Here is a 14283-nt window from a genome sequence, read left to right as displayed (position 1 = left end):
ATGCAGGAGCTGCCCCATGGTGGTCAGAAGCAGGGCAGTGCTAAGGACCCCTTGGGGCCTGGCAGGTGGACATCCCCTGAGGGGTCCCGGACTGTGAGAGGGCGCAGGCCAGGCTGAAGGGACCCCCCCCTTCCCATTGCACAAATGTCATACACCAGACCTCTAGTTGTAAAGATAATTCTCATAAGTCTCACACAGTTTCCCTATTATTAACAACTTATATTAATATGATAAATTTGTTACAATTAATGATTTATACATTATTTATACAAATATTTATACATTATTTTGGACTTAAATCCATACTCTATTCAGATTTCCCTTAATGTTCTTTTTCTGTTCCAAGATTCCATTCAGGGCACCATATTACATTTATTTGCCATGTCTCCTAAGGCTCCTCTTAGATGTGATACTTTCTCAGAATGTACTTTCTTTTATGTAACCTTAACAGCTTTTAGGATTGTCAGGTATTTTGTAGAATATATTTCAGCTGAAAATTTTCTGATATTTTTCTTTAGATTAGACTTGGGTAGTGTGTTTTGGGGAGGAAAACCATAGAGGTAAAGTACCATGCTTATTATATCATACCTAGGGTACATAATATAAACATGACATCATTGTAATGTTAGTCTTGATCATCTGGGTGAGGTAGTGTTTGTCAGATTTCTTAATTATCGAGTTACTCTTGCCCAGCCAGTGTGGTTTAGTGGTTGAGCATGACCTATATACTAGGATGTCATGATTTGATTCTGGTCAGGGCACATGCCCAGGTTGCAGGTTCAATCCCCAGTAGGGAGGAAGCTGATCAATGATTCTCTCTCATCACTGATGCTTCATTCTCTTTACATTTTGTATTATAACTCAGTACTACATTGTTTTGTTACTCTAATTGTTCCAACTTTGTAAAACCACACTTTTATGTTAATTAGGTATCATCTTCATATCTTTCTTCTTGGGTGCTTATTCCACTTGTATTTATCTTACCCTTGATTCAAACACAGATGTAGCCATATAGTTTCTTCCGTAGTTTTAATTAACTATATATTGAGCAAAATGAAGGGCAATATCCTAGACCTATTCTCTGTATCAATATCCTAGATTTCCCAACCACTTTTATAGATTGGACTTTTAGGCATGCAACTTGTTGCCAGCATGATCCTATACATTGTTGTGCTTGGCTAATACAAGGAATAACTGAGAACACAATAGTCTTAGTGTAGCTATAGTGGAAATATAGGAATGAGTGTACTGGTACCATGTAAAAATACTGGTGAGAAATTGACTTAAATTATGAGATTTTGCTTCTTTTCCATAGCCCTACTTATCACACTATATTTTGCTCCCTTTTTAGGTGTGTTTTAAAAATGGACCATCACTGCCCTTGGTAAGGCCCTTTTATTTTATTCTTTCCTCCAAAAAGAGTCTCTTAATATGCCTACTTTAGTAAGCACAGTTGTAACATGTTGAGTGTTTCCTTCCACGACTCGTGTGGAGTAGGGTTCGGTATCTGAAAGAGGAGCCGCACAGCAAATGAGAGAAAAAGACACGAGATAATTTTGCAATATTGGGGGACCAGGCGGGCAAGTCCCAAAGGACTTCTCTCTGTGCTCAGGCCACTCCAACCTTTTATTGATCTGGGATGCCCCTATAGCATAGCCCTAGGCAGGTGACCCCCTGCAACAGGCAGACTAGCCCATCAGCAAGGATTTACATAGTAATAAATGGGGGAGTAGTTTCAGCTATCACTGTCTGGACAAACAGAGGTGGCGCCTAGCTCCGACCTTTGGGAGGGCTTCAAAGGCACCCAGCCTTGGGGGGGGGGGGTTCTCTGTCTATGCTTATCAGATAGTGAAGGCAATAAACAGTTTCCCACAGTAACATGCCTGTTTCTGCTATTCACTGAGCTCTTATTTGTGTGAGGGACAGGGGGCTTAACATTCTAAAGCAAAAATAAATATACCATAAAAAGTATGGTGGTGAATTCTTGGGGTCACAAAGCTAATGGTCTCTTGTTGATTAGCTTTAACAGTTAATCATAGTAATGGAATAAAGCACAAATAGTTCTTCCTTTTGACATTATACAATCAGCTTTTGTTTTTTGTTGTTTTTTTTTTTTTTGCTGTCTTGATGTTTACTTGGCTCTTAACAAGTAGGCTACTGTTTAACTGAGTAAACAATGTTACATTTTACACATTTTGCCTTTGGCCCTCCTAGTCAGCCAATAACCAAATTAAAATACTGTAAATTGTTAGCATCAGCAATTCTCCAAATTTTCGGTCTGATCTAGAGAACCAGCCTGAAATCATCTAACTACAAAGAGAACATGCCACACTGTACTAAATGTAGCTGCTGAGATTTTAATAGGTTTTCAGCATCCAAGATCTAGGTTTGATTGGGTGTGTCAGGAACCAGTTCAGAACAATTAGATTGGCCAGGTGTCTCTGTCCCTGTGGATGAAAGGAATAACAAGTGTGATGTTAACTTGCTTTTCTAGTTTGTTCCTCTTATGGGAATTTTATTTCTGTTGAATTTCTACACAACACATAATGAAACAGTAGGAGCAACATACTTCCATTGCTTAATTCACTTATGTATCAGTGTGCTCTCAATAAATGGGTCCTGATTTCAAATTAGTTTTTCTTTTCTTTTTTTAGGGTTAATAATTGCATTGGATTTTCCAACTATAAATTCTTCCTTCAGTTCTTAGGTTATTCTGTTCTCTACTGCCTGTACATTGCTACAACGGTCTTCAGCTATTTCATCAAATACTGGAGAGTAAGTTAAAAAATCCTGAATTCCCTGCCCCCCCCCTCAAAAAAAAAAACAAACCCACACAAACACACACATACTCCAGTCTGTGACATTGTTTGCCTTATTTTTTAATACATTTTGAAATAACTAATATGGAAATAACCATAAGGGAAAGCACCAAAAGCAAGTTTCCCATGTTGAATATTCTGAGATTCAGGAGCTGTTATTTAAATATTCCTATTTAAAAAGTTCCTGTTGGCCTAACTGGTTTGGCTCAGTGGATAGAGCGTCGGCCTGTGGACTGAAAGGTCCCAGGTTCGATTCCAGTCAAGGGCATGTACCTTGGTTGTGGGCACATCCCCAGTAGGGGGTGTGCAGGAGGCAGCTGATCGATGTTTCTCTCCCATCAGTGTTTCTAACTATCTATCCCTCTCCCTTCCTCTCTATAGAAAATCAATAAAATATACTAAAAATAAATAAATAAAAAGTTCCTGTCATATATGAGAATATTTTTAAGGCCTTCTAGAACCTAACCTCTTGATTCTTACTAATTCTTTACAATGTACATCTCTTGTCAAGCTTTAAAAAGTCACATGTTACCAATTATAGACTTGACAAATGTTGAAACAAATTCTACATCCTTAGATTCCTAAGAAAAAGCGTAACAAAGTACTCCCTCATTGTTAGAAAAATACTTTATAATTCCTTGTTCAAAGGAGAGTTGCAAAATTCCTACAGGGAAAGAAAGATACATTAACTTATCTTCACATATTACCAAAATGAAATGAGGAGTCTTATTTGAACTTTGTATAACAAACACTGGGATTCTAATACTGGCTCTGTTAGCTGCTTTATAGGCTCATTAACAAAATCAAGTGAAACAGTTGTTGGAAGTACTCTGCCTTTCAAAATATGATTCTGATAATTATAATGAAATCTAAAGAAATCCTACTTTCATCTTTCTTCTACTTGAAGATATCCATCATAGCCCGTCTATTTCCAAAATAATTGAATGTAGATTTTCAGTTTACATATGTGTACCGGTTCTGGCAGCAATATAATGAAATATTTTGTTTTGTTTCATGCCAATGGACTCCCGAAGACATTACCTCCATACAACTCTAGTATAATTACTAAGATATCATAACATTCCATAAAGAGGATTGTCCAACCTGAACCTTAATAACAAAAGACAGATGTAGGCAGAGCTACTAGTTATTATTTTAGGAATTGCACAAGAGCCTGTACAACAAGAATATCTTACCTCAAGCAGAGAGGTAAAGCAGCAGGGAAAAAACATGAATCCTATGACCAGAATATGGATTATAATAAACTGGGGGGTTGGGGGGGGGAGAGAAAGGCACAGCAGTGAGACTCTAGGTAGCTGAGAAGATTTTAATTGTTAAATAGTGATTCACCCCTAGTAGTGTAGAAAATTATAGTGATATGTGCTTTCCACTCCTCCTTCGACTTGCTTAATCAATTCAGATATTTAATAATATTAATATTCGGAAATAATATAATGGATATAAAATTCTTCAACTCAGAGATACAAAAATATAAACAGAAATGAAGTTTTCTCATCAATTTTGTATTTTCCCCAAATATAAAATGCTTCACCATCTTGGTATTTCTTCATTGGTCCCTTTCCACAACACAGGATCTCCTATCAATTGCTCAGGTTTCTATGATATGCTTGGCATTTTATTCATACACTATGCTGCTACCCTGAAAGTAAAGAAAATAATTGCATCCAATTCATTAGGCAAAATGTCAGCCTTGGTCTTCACTACTGACTTTACTTGGCTCTTAACACAGTAGGCTACTGTTTAACTGAGTAAACAATGTTACATTTTACACATTTTGCAATTGGCCCTCCTAGTCAGCCAATAATCAAATTAAAAAATGTCAGCCAGGTGCCATATGCTTTTTTTTTTTAACTCTTGAAAGTTAATAGTTGGACATGAATCAATCACCAGAAATATGTCAGTATTCACAAGCAACATCAGGGATGAACATATACTTGTCCTTTCCTATGCCCTTGTTTCTTCTCTACAATATACTAGCTTCTGCCTGACATATGTGAGAGAGGCGATTAAACTTATTTTGTCTTGCCCTCATAATGAAAAAGACATTCAAATAAATGATTCTTTGCAGTTTCTCCAGCTAGAGAGCACTTTGATGTGGGCTAGTGTTGGCTTTCTCAGTGTAAATTGAGTCTCCCTAAAAATGAAATGTAAACACTGCCATTTATTATTTTTTCTTTATTTTATTTTTTCCATCACCATTTAGCCCCTCTATACCCTCTTTTGCCTCCATCCACCCCTCTTCCCCCCACAATCACCATACCACCCTGAAAACTTATCTGACATTGATTTTAAAAGCTATGTATCAAGAAAGCTAGCTGTGCTCCTAAGAACAGCAACATCTATTTGTATAGTACTTTACTATTTTCAAAGAACTTTTATATCTAGTATGTCATTTTATCCTCACCACAGCCTTGTGAAGTAGACAAAGCAAGAATTGTTAGTCTCATTTAAAGATGATAAAACTGTGGCTCATAGTGGTTAGGTGACATGTTCTGGATTATCCAGTTTACAAGTTTCAAAATCAGTATTGAATCTGACTCAAAGCCTATTGAGCTTAAACATGGTACCATGTCGTACTGTCCATTATAGTCCTGCTGTGGAAAAGCTCTAGCACATTCAGAATGAAGAATTCAGAAGACCATCACATTTGTCTCTCCCATTAATATTAACTTAAAGAGTAGCTGCTTTGTTAGGAAAAATTAGTGACTCACATCTCCCATTTTGGGCCATGAATCTCCTCGTAGAGGCTATGAATTATTTTAGAACCAAGAAAATAAGTATTATTCCACTAGTATTCCCCTGAAATGTTTCTGGTGGTTGAGTAATTTAGCTTGGTTATCTTCTGAGAAGTTAATTTTGAACATAGGGCCATCATCTTCTAACAAAAAAAAGTTAAGTATTAAGTATTTTATCAAGAGACAATACAGTAGATAGGATTTGGAAGACACAAGAGAGTCCTGTAAGAGTACTTAGAGCAGGGAAAGATTTTCAGCTATGCTATCCAGGGTGTGAACTGACTTTATATCACTCCCTCTTGCACAGTTATTTATTTCCCATTTAAACATAAAAGGTAAGAATGAAAATAAATGAGTTTTAAAAGCTTTAAAAAACATATTCAAAAAGTAGAGATGTGAAATTAAAACCCAGCCAGGTAAAAACCCCTACAAACTGATATATTTGTTTCCTATAAATTCAAAACAAAACAAACAAAAAACAATCAAATTCAGTTTGGATGCTTAGGCCAAGAAGAATCATTTCAAAAGGGAGCAAATTTTATGCCATTTTCGCCCAGCCCACCTCTCATATGGAAGCATCTCACTGGCTTACTTCCCCTTATCTTTAGCCTTCAAACACACGCAGGAAGATTTCCAATATTTCTTCACATCAAAATGAATAAAAATCTCCTCTAAGAGAAGAAGTAAATTGGTACTATCTAAATTTGCCAAGTTTTCCCCAGCCTTAACTTTCTTCTTCTAAGCTAGAGTAGAACCAGATCCTAATGTAAGGTCCACTTTGAGAATTAGCTTTAACTTTATCACTTGAGATCATTTGTAAATATTTCAAAATAATTCATCAAGCCAAAACAATGATCAGCAAGAAAAGGAAGGGATAAAGGAAAGTCATTACCACAACTGCTCACTCAAAAATTGAAATTTTTTCTAAGATTATCTATAGAAGACAAAATGTTATGAGCTGTGCATGCTATAGAACTTTAAAAAATTCATTTTGGTTTAGGGCTGCATATTTTTAAAAAACTGGTGCCACATGGAGGATAAGATGTCCCAGCTAACTAGAAAAATATTTACCTACCTGCTTTTAAATTATCCTCTCAAATCTGCTTAATTTTACAGTCTAAACAGTAATTTTACAGAATGTAATATATCAGCACATTGTACTTCAGCTATAAAAAACAAACAAACACGTACAACCAGACAAAATTTGTAGTAGCTTTAAAATCAGTTCATGACTTATGAGCAGAACATTTTAAAAATTCTACCTATGTGTTTTAACTTCCTACATATATCATAATGACATTTTTAAACACACATATGCACCCAAGAAAATATGACATATAAAGTATTCCAGAGTAACCCACCTTGAGATAAGAGGATGAACCATATGATCTCAAAATTACCTCTAGTTAGTGATTCATGATTTAGAAACTAATTTTAAAACTAATACATTGCATACCAATTAAGGACTAAGTATACTCTTTAAAAATTATCTTTTTCTAATTGGTACATTATATGCTATATTTTAGAGTGACCTGCACTTAAGTAAGAATCCATGTTAGGCTTTGTAAGCTGAAAGCATATCTATAAGAGGCATGGTCATCAAAAGAAAAAAATTTTTTTACAAATTTTACAAAATCTACTTTTTAATTACAGCTAGACATTTTAAACATAAGAAAAATTACTAATCTTTATAGAAAAACTAACCAAGCCTTACAACTTTAATTTTTCGTTTCTGTTTATTATTTCTTTTCTAGGGGGAATTACCCAGTGTTCGCTCTAAGTTCCATGTCCTTTTTCTCCTATTTGTGGCCTGCATGTTTTTTGTCAGCCTTGTGATTCTCTTTGGTTACCATTGTTGGCTTGTCAGCAGAAACAAAACCACCTTAGGTAAGACGGGATATTAAGATTACAAAAAAAGTATTAATGTATATCACAGTGACCTGTGGATTATTCCCAAGAAAGAGAAAAACTTCCAGTGAAGCATTTTAACTTCAGTGACATTCATTTCCCCCTGTTGAGATAAATGCAAACAAGTTTTACCAAACAGGAGAGCCATGGTGAATGAAGCTTACATAGGGAAGAGAACATTAGTGAAAGAAACCTCACACAAAACCAAAAATGACCATTGTTCTTTATAGTTTATTTTGGGTAATAGCTCTCTCAATTTACAGCTTGAATTTTTTATAAGTGTTCACATGAGGAAATGAAGGAAAGAATCAGTACAGAAGGGAATACCAGAAGTTGGAGGTAAAAGTCAATAAAAATAGAAGAATATAACTTAATGAGCACATACAAAAGTAGAGTCCTAAGAAAGAACTCAAGCCAAAAATAAAAAAATTTGAATATCTACAATCATCAAGGAGCTGTGTAGGGACTGTGTGTGTGAGATGAACACATTGAACAAGTGAGTTTCTAGAAAATGAATATAGTAAATTAACTTTTTTCTGTCTATTATTCTATACTCTGGTTTGTTGTTTGGAGAACTATATTTCTGATTGATTCCAGTGCAACGATTTTTTTTTATCTATGGTGAGAGAAATATTTACATTGTATGCAAATCAATTCATGACAAGTGAAGAGAAAGTGTCAAAATGTTGAATGGTTAGCTAAAATAGATTTGAAGAAAGTTTAGTACAAAGTCAATTATACTTTTTAAACTCATTTGTTAATTACACTAACAGGAAAGAAGGTATTTGCACTCATTTTCCAAACCAAATATATATGTAGCACTTAGTTGCTAGGGTGGTAGATTAGCAGTTTTGGCTTAGACATGCTGCAAATTAGAAAAGAATTAAAAGCTTCATGTTAAAAGAGTCTGAAAACAAAGAACAAATAGGAAATGACCAGATGCAGTCAGAGCCCATCAGTAAAAGTATTTGTTTAATGGAATAAATGTGTTTAAATATAATACACACTAATATGGTTAAATTTCTCTTAGCCTTTAAGTCTGATTATAGTTTACCCATTCACATTTTTTTTCTGGAGTAAAATTCAGCTTACATTGTGTGCTTCAGTGTGAACATCTTCATTTCTGAAATGTTTCAAAACCAAATCAATGTTATTACTATCTCTTTATGTTATTGCTTTGGTCCCAGTTCTAAAGATGGAGATTGTTTGGCTGTTGTTGCCAATAAAATTTAAATAAAGTGCTGTTAAATCTATTATTTCACTCCTTACATGCAGCACGACAAAATATATTATGCTCATGGCTACTTAATTTTTCTACCATTATTCATTTTTTTCTGCCTTTTTTTAAATAAAAGAGAGTACCAATTCTTTGTGTTTAATAACAAACTTACTTTGTGTTAAGTGGTTAAAATAGTTTTTACTAAGTAAATAAGAATGAAAGGCCTATGCTACCACAGCAGAAAGGTATCATAAAACCAAGTCTCATTGATGGAGAACTGTAAAATCATGACTTTTCCTGAAATTTTTTTTCCTTTTGTCTTCTTCCTCTTTTATTCAACTCCCCTAAATGCCCCAGAGGCCTTCTGTACTCCAGTGTTTATAAGTGGTCCAAAGAAAAATGGGTTCAACCTTGGCTTCATCAAAAATATCCAGCAGGTGTTTGGAGACAACAAGAAGTTCTGGTTAATACCTATTGGGTCCAGGTAGGTAATTATTACCACTGAAATAAGTTGATGCTGGACCATACCTTGAAGTAACAGATTCAATTTTTATTGTAAAATACAGCAGGTATCAGTTCAATATAAAATTTTATTCCCTAAGTTTTTTATTTCTAAGTTAGCAAAGACAAATCATGAGGTAAGGGTATGATAAAATAGGCATTTTCATGCCATTTTCTTTTTGTGAGAGTGTAAACTGGTACCATTCTTTTATAAATGAATTTGGTAATATGTACTTAAAAATCCTAAGACTCTACAAAGCCATTGTCCTAATAATTCCATTTCTGAGAATCTATTATAAAGACAGAGACAAACTAGATACAAAAATGTTAGTCACAGCAATAATTAGGATACAACTTAAAGCCTGGCAATATGAGAAAAAAAATATAGTAATGGTTATAAAGACTACGTCACAATAAGGGAAAATGCTTATTATATTTTAAGTGAAAAAATGTAGAATTCAAAATGGTATGTACACTGTAATATTTCAGTGAGATATGATTCACTTGTGTTAACTTGAAAGCAACCTGAATAGTGAAGAAACACATTTTTATTTATTATAGAGCACTATAATATTTATTTTAAAGCTGACATTTAAAAATAAATCTGAAAAATGAAAATATATACAAATAGGACTTCTAGTCAATATAGAACAGTAAGTAAATGCTGTGCTATTCTCCTCCCATGACTACATCAAAATTACAACTAAATTATAGAAAAATCACCCTGGAGATAATCTGAAAACTAGTTGAATGGAACTTCTGTAAATAAGAATACAAAGAAAAAGCCACATCAAGACTGGTAGGAGGGGTGAAGACTGGAAACAGGCTGATCCCACAACCATGTAAAGAATTGGGAGGCAAAAAAAAGAAAGAATTGGGAGGGGTATCTCAGTTGTGGAGGTTCCCCCTGAGGAGCAGTAGGTCTCAGACCCACACTGTGAACCCTGGCTCAGTACACAAGTGTTGAGAAGTGGAGTCCCCACAATGTCTGGCTGTGAAAATCAGTGGGGATTCTGTCTGGGTGAGATGGAGGGTTGCTATAGACCCAGGCATCTTCTTAAAGGGCCTGAGTCAGACTCACTCAATCACAAAAACTCATCCTAAGCTTGAGCAAAGAGATAGCAGCTCAAAATGTACCAGGGACCTATGGGGATAAACTGAATTGTGTGGCTTCAAGGCAAGAGCTTGAAGGCCAGCCACTATTGTTCCTTTGTTGAGCCCTCTCCCCACACTGCCTGCAGTTGCAATCAGGCACCAAATCAGAATCTGCATTAACCTAGTGAATACCCCTGGTCCAACCTAGTGACTCCTTGGGACCCCACCCCATCCAACTCCAGCACCATCCAAATCTCTTTCAGCACTTGTTTCTTATAAGCAAAGGACTATGGTCCATCCTTAAGACTTTCTTAAAAACTCTCAAAGCTCCACAAGCCCCAGGCAGGTGACAGCTGGCCTCTGTGTGACTGGTGCCTCTTGCTGAGTGTTCTAAGGCCTACAACTGGTGTCAGCTGGCCTAGGTTAGTAGTGTGGCATCTCTCATGTGACTCTGGGCACAGTATAGGCAACTTCCAATCAAGCATCACTTTGTAGTTTCTAACAGGTGGCCCTAGGGCGTGCACAGGTAGAGGCTGAACTGGGCTTGCACCAGAGCCCCTCAAAAGAAGCCACAGAGCAAACATACCCAGTGACCAGGTTCAGATCACAAAAGAACATCACCAAATTGTCTTCACAAACAGGATACCCAAAGGGTGGTCTCAGCAGTTACTAGAGCACCAATGGGGTAAACCCTGCTGTGTGGGGTCAGCCCACACACAACAGCTCATACACTGTGATGCTGGCCAAGCCTCATAGCTAGTCAGCCTGAGGGTCAACCACACCTATTATTGCAGCTATATCATTCTTCATTTCTTCTTGATTCTTATTCATCATGTATTTCTCCTTCAGCTCCTTATAATTCTCATTGTGTTGCTTGTAATTCTCAGTCAGATGTTTGAGCATCCTTATAACCATTACTCTGAATTCCTTCTCTGACAAATTACTTGCCTCCATTTCATTTAGTTCCATTTCTGGTGATTTCCAGAACCCGGACACATCCACAACAGCTTGCACGACAAGTTTGGGGCTGAACCACGTAGTCATACAATCTATGAGGAGACTCCATCCATGAACTGTACAATAACATTCAAGTCCCAACTACATTAGGATAGGCCAACAGTACTCAGGGCTCAACAACAATAGGAGGGCACACACAACACACACAAAAGATACCCCAGGAGTACCTGACTCAAGTGACCAAGGAGACTACACCACTGGGGTCCACAGGGCACATACTACAGAAGATCACTCTGCCAAGACTGGGAGATGTATCAAATCTACCTCATACATAGAAAGAAACCCAGAGAGGGATCCAAAATGAGGAGAAACAAACTAATCCCAAATGCAAGAGCAGGAGAAATCTTCAGGAAAAAAACTAAATGAAATGGTGGCAAGCAATTTATCAGATACAGAGTTTAAAATATGGGTTATAAGGATATTTAAGGAACTAAGGCTAAGAATAAATTATCTCATTGAAAATATGAACATAGAGAAAGGAAATATATTTAAAAACCATAATAAACGATTAAAAATAAGTCAGAAATGAAGACTGCAATATCTGGAATAAAGAATAAACCAGAGCCCTAACCTGTTTGGCATAGTGGATAGAGCGTCGGTCTGCAGACTGAAGGGTCCCAGGTTCGATTCTGGTCAAGGTCATGTACCTTGCTTGAGGGCACATCCCCATTGGGGAGTGTGCAGGAGGCAGCTGATCGATGTTTCTCTCTCATTGATGTTTCTAATTCTCTATCCCTCTCCCTTCCTCTCTGTAAAAAAAAAAAAATCAATAAAATATACTTAAAAAAATAAATCAGAGAAGCAAGATTACAGTATATGTAAATGCTGGTACTAGCACCTCCCACAACCACAGCAAAATTACAACTAAAATGAAGAACAACCATCATTCAGAACTGCCTGAAATCTGGATGAATGGAAGTTCTACAACTAGAGAAGTAAAGAACAAAGCACATCAAGTCTGATAGGAGGGTTGGAGGCATGGAATGGGCTGATCAGATACCCACCTGTGGTGATTTTTAAAATCAGGAGTGATATATCCAGTTCAGAGGCCTCCCATGAGAAGTAAGGGGTGTAAGCCCCACAGCAGACACCCAGCCCAGGGTTTCAGAGCTGGAAAGAGAAGTCCCCATAACTTCAGGCTGTAAAAACCATTGGGGATTATGGCTGAGTGACAAGGTGGCTGCTGGAGTCCTAGGCAGTTCCTCTTAAAGTGCCAGTGCATGCACTTACAGGGTCCTACTCTGTCTGATCTCCAGTGCTGAGTGGCAACATTAGGGGAACCAGGGACATATGAAGAGGAACTTTATTGTCTGGTATTGGGCAGAAACTAAGGGACAGCTTTTTCCAAGATGGGGGTACTCACGGGGATCATTGTTCCTGTGCTGGGACCTCCCCCATCACAGAGCTGACTGGCAGCCATATCTGAGTTTCCATCAGTGTGGCTCACACAGTTCCCTCCACATTGGTGATTCCCTAAGACCCCACCCCATCCAACTTACAGCCCCACCAAAGTAGCTTGTAGTAGCTTTTCCATAGGAAAGGACTATCCTAGATCAGGCCTCAAAATTTCCTAAAATCTCTCAAACAGGCAGCAGCTGGCATGAGTGTGCCCTATACCTGTCCATAAGAGGCCCAAGACCTGGCACTAGCAACAGTGTACCTTGCTTCAAACTTGGCCTCACCTAAGCACTTCTAAGCCCAATACAAATAGCAGCTATCTGTAGATCACTGTAGCTCCTTCTAGGTGTCCCCAGCAAGTGGCTGACTTTGTACTTTCCAGGAGGCCACAGAGTTAGTGCACCTGGTGGACAACTTCAAACCATACCAGATTATAACTCTATACATCCACAAGTGGCACACTCAAGGGGCAGACTCACTGAGCACCAAAGCCACACTGAAGCAGGTCCTGCTCCATAGGGGTGTCTCCTACACAGCAGCTCTTCCACTGTAAATGCAGCTGGTCTCACAACCAATTGGCCTGGAGATCAACTCCTCCCAGTGAAACCAACAGCAATGAAGGTTCAACTGCAACAAGGCTATGCACGTAACCTATACAGGGGCACACCTAGAATGCCCAGCTCAGGTGACTGGGGAGATCGAGCTACTGGGCCCTACAGGGCACCTACTACACAAAGCCATTCTACCAATTCCAGGAGACATAGCAGCTCTAGCTAATACATAGAAACAAACACAGGGAAGTAGCCAGTGTGCAGAGAAAAATAAATATGACGAAAGAACAGAAGAAATCTTCAGAAAAAGAAAAAATGAAATGGAGGCAAGTAAACTATTAGAGTTCAAAACAATGGTGATGAGGTTGCTCAAGGATCTTAATGAGAGCTTCAAGGGACTCAATGAGAGCTTCAAGGGACTTTTTGAGACTTTCAAGGATCTGAGTGAGAATTTCAAAGACATGAAACATGACCAGTAAGAAATTAAGCACCGCTAAAGGCCCCAAGGCCTCCACAGTGGGCTAATGCAGAGTGGCGCACCACCCTGGCTACAGGCTCCAGTATCCCCTTCAGTGATTTGCAGAGTCGTGCACCACCCCACCATGGGCTTGGGCACCCCATAGTGAGTACCAGAGATACCACTCCAGCAGCATGTTTCGGGACAGCACAGTGAGTCACACACCAGTGGGACCTTACAAGCAACCTTTGCTTTGGGAGCTGGGAACCTGAGCACATCCACAACAGTTTGCACAACAAGTTTTGGGCTGAACCACATAGTCAGACAATCTATGAGGAGACTCCATCCATGAATGGTACAATAACATTCAAGTCCCAGCTACATTAGGAGATCCCCAAATAACTCAAGTAGTGGGCTTTCCTAGAACACCCAGATCAGATCTGAGAGACTGCACTACTGGGTCCCACAAAACACCTACTATGTTGGATGACCCCCCAAAAATCTGAGTGGCATAGCAGTTTGATCTAAGACATAGAAACAAATACAAAGTGATAGCAAAAAT

The 14283-nt window shown here is 37.9% G+C and overlaps 1 protein-coding gene across 3 annotated transcripts in view; it reads left to right on the top strand.

Annotated features, from left to right (window-relative positions):
• Nucleotides 1–14283, top strand: part of ZDHHC15 (zinc finger DHHC-type palmitoyltransferase 15) — a 414649-nt gene that overhangs the window by 187648 nt on the left and 212718 nt on the right. For all 3 annotated transcript variants that reach the window (XM_036304662.1, XM_036304664.1, XM_036304665.1), the window contains exons 6-9: nucleotides 1352–1384; nucleotides 2655–2775; nucleotides 7330–7462; nucleotides 9060–9186. In XM_036304662.1, the coding sequence (XP_036160555.1) occupies nucleotides 1352–1384; nucleotides 2655–2775; nucleotides 7330–7462; nucleotides 9060–9186 (414 nt within the window). The remainder of the gene's footprint in view (nucleotides 1–1351; nucleotides 1385–2654; nucleotides 2776–7329; nucleotides 7463–9059; nucleotides 9187–14283) is intronic.

Source organism: Myotis myotis, unplaced genomic scaffold, assembly GCF_014108235.1.
Source record: "Myotis myotis isolate mMyoMyo1 unplaced genomic scaffold, mMyoMyo1.p scaffold_m19_p_4, whole genome shotgun sequence".
Lineage (NCBI taxonomy): Eukaryota > Metazoa > Chordata > Mammalia > Chiroptera > Vespertilionidae > Myotis > Myotis myotis.
Note: the sequence above shows the minus strand (reverse complement) of the source record. Positions and strands in the feature narration are given on the sequence as shown.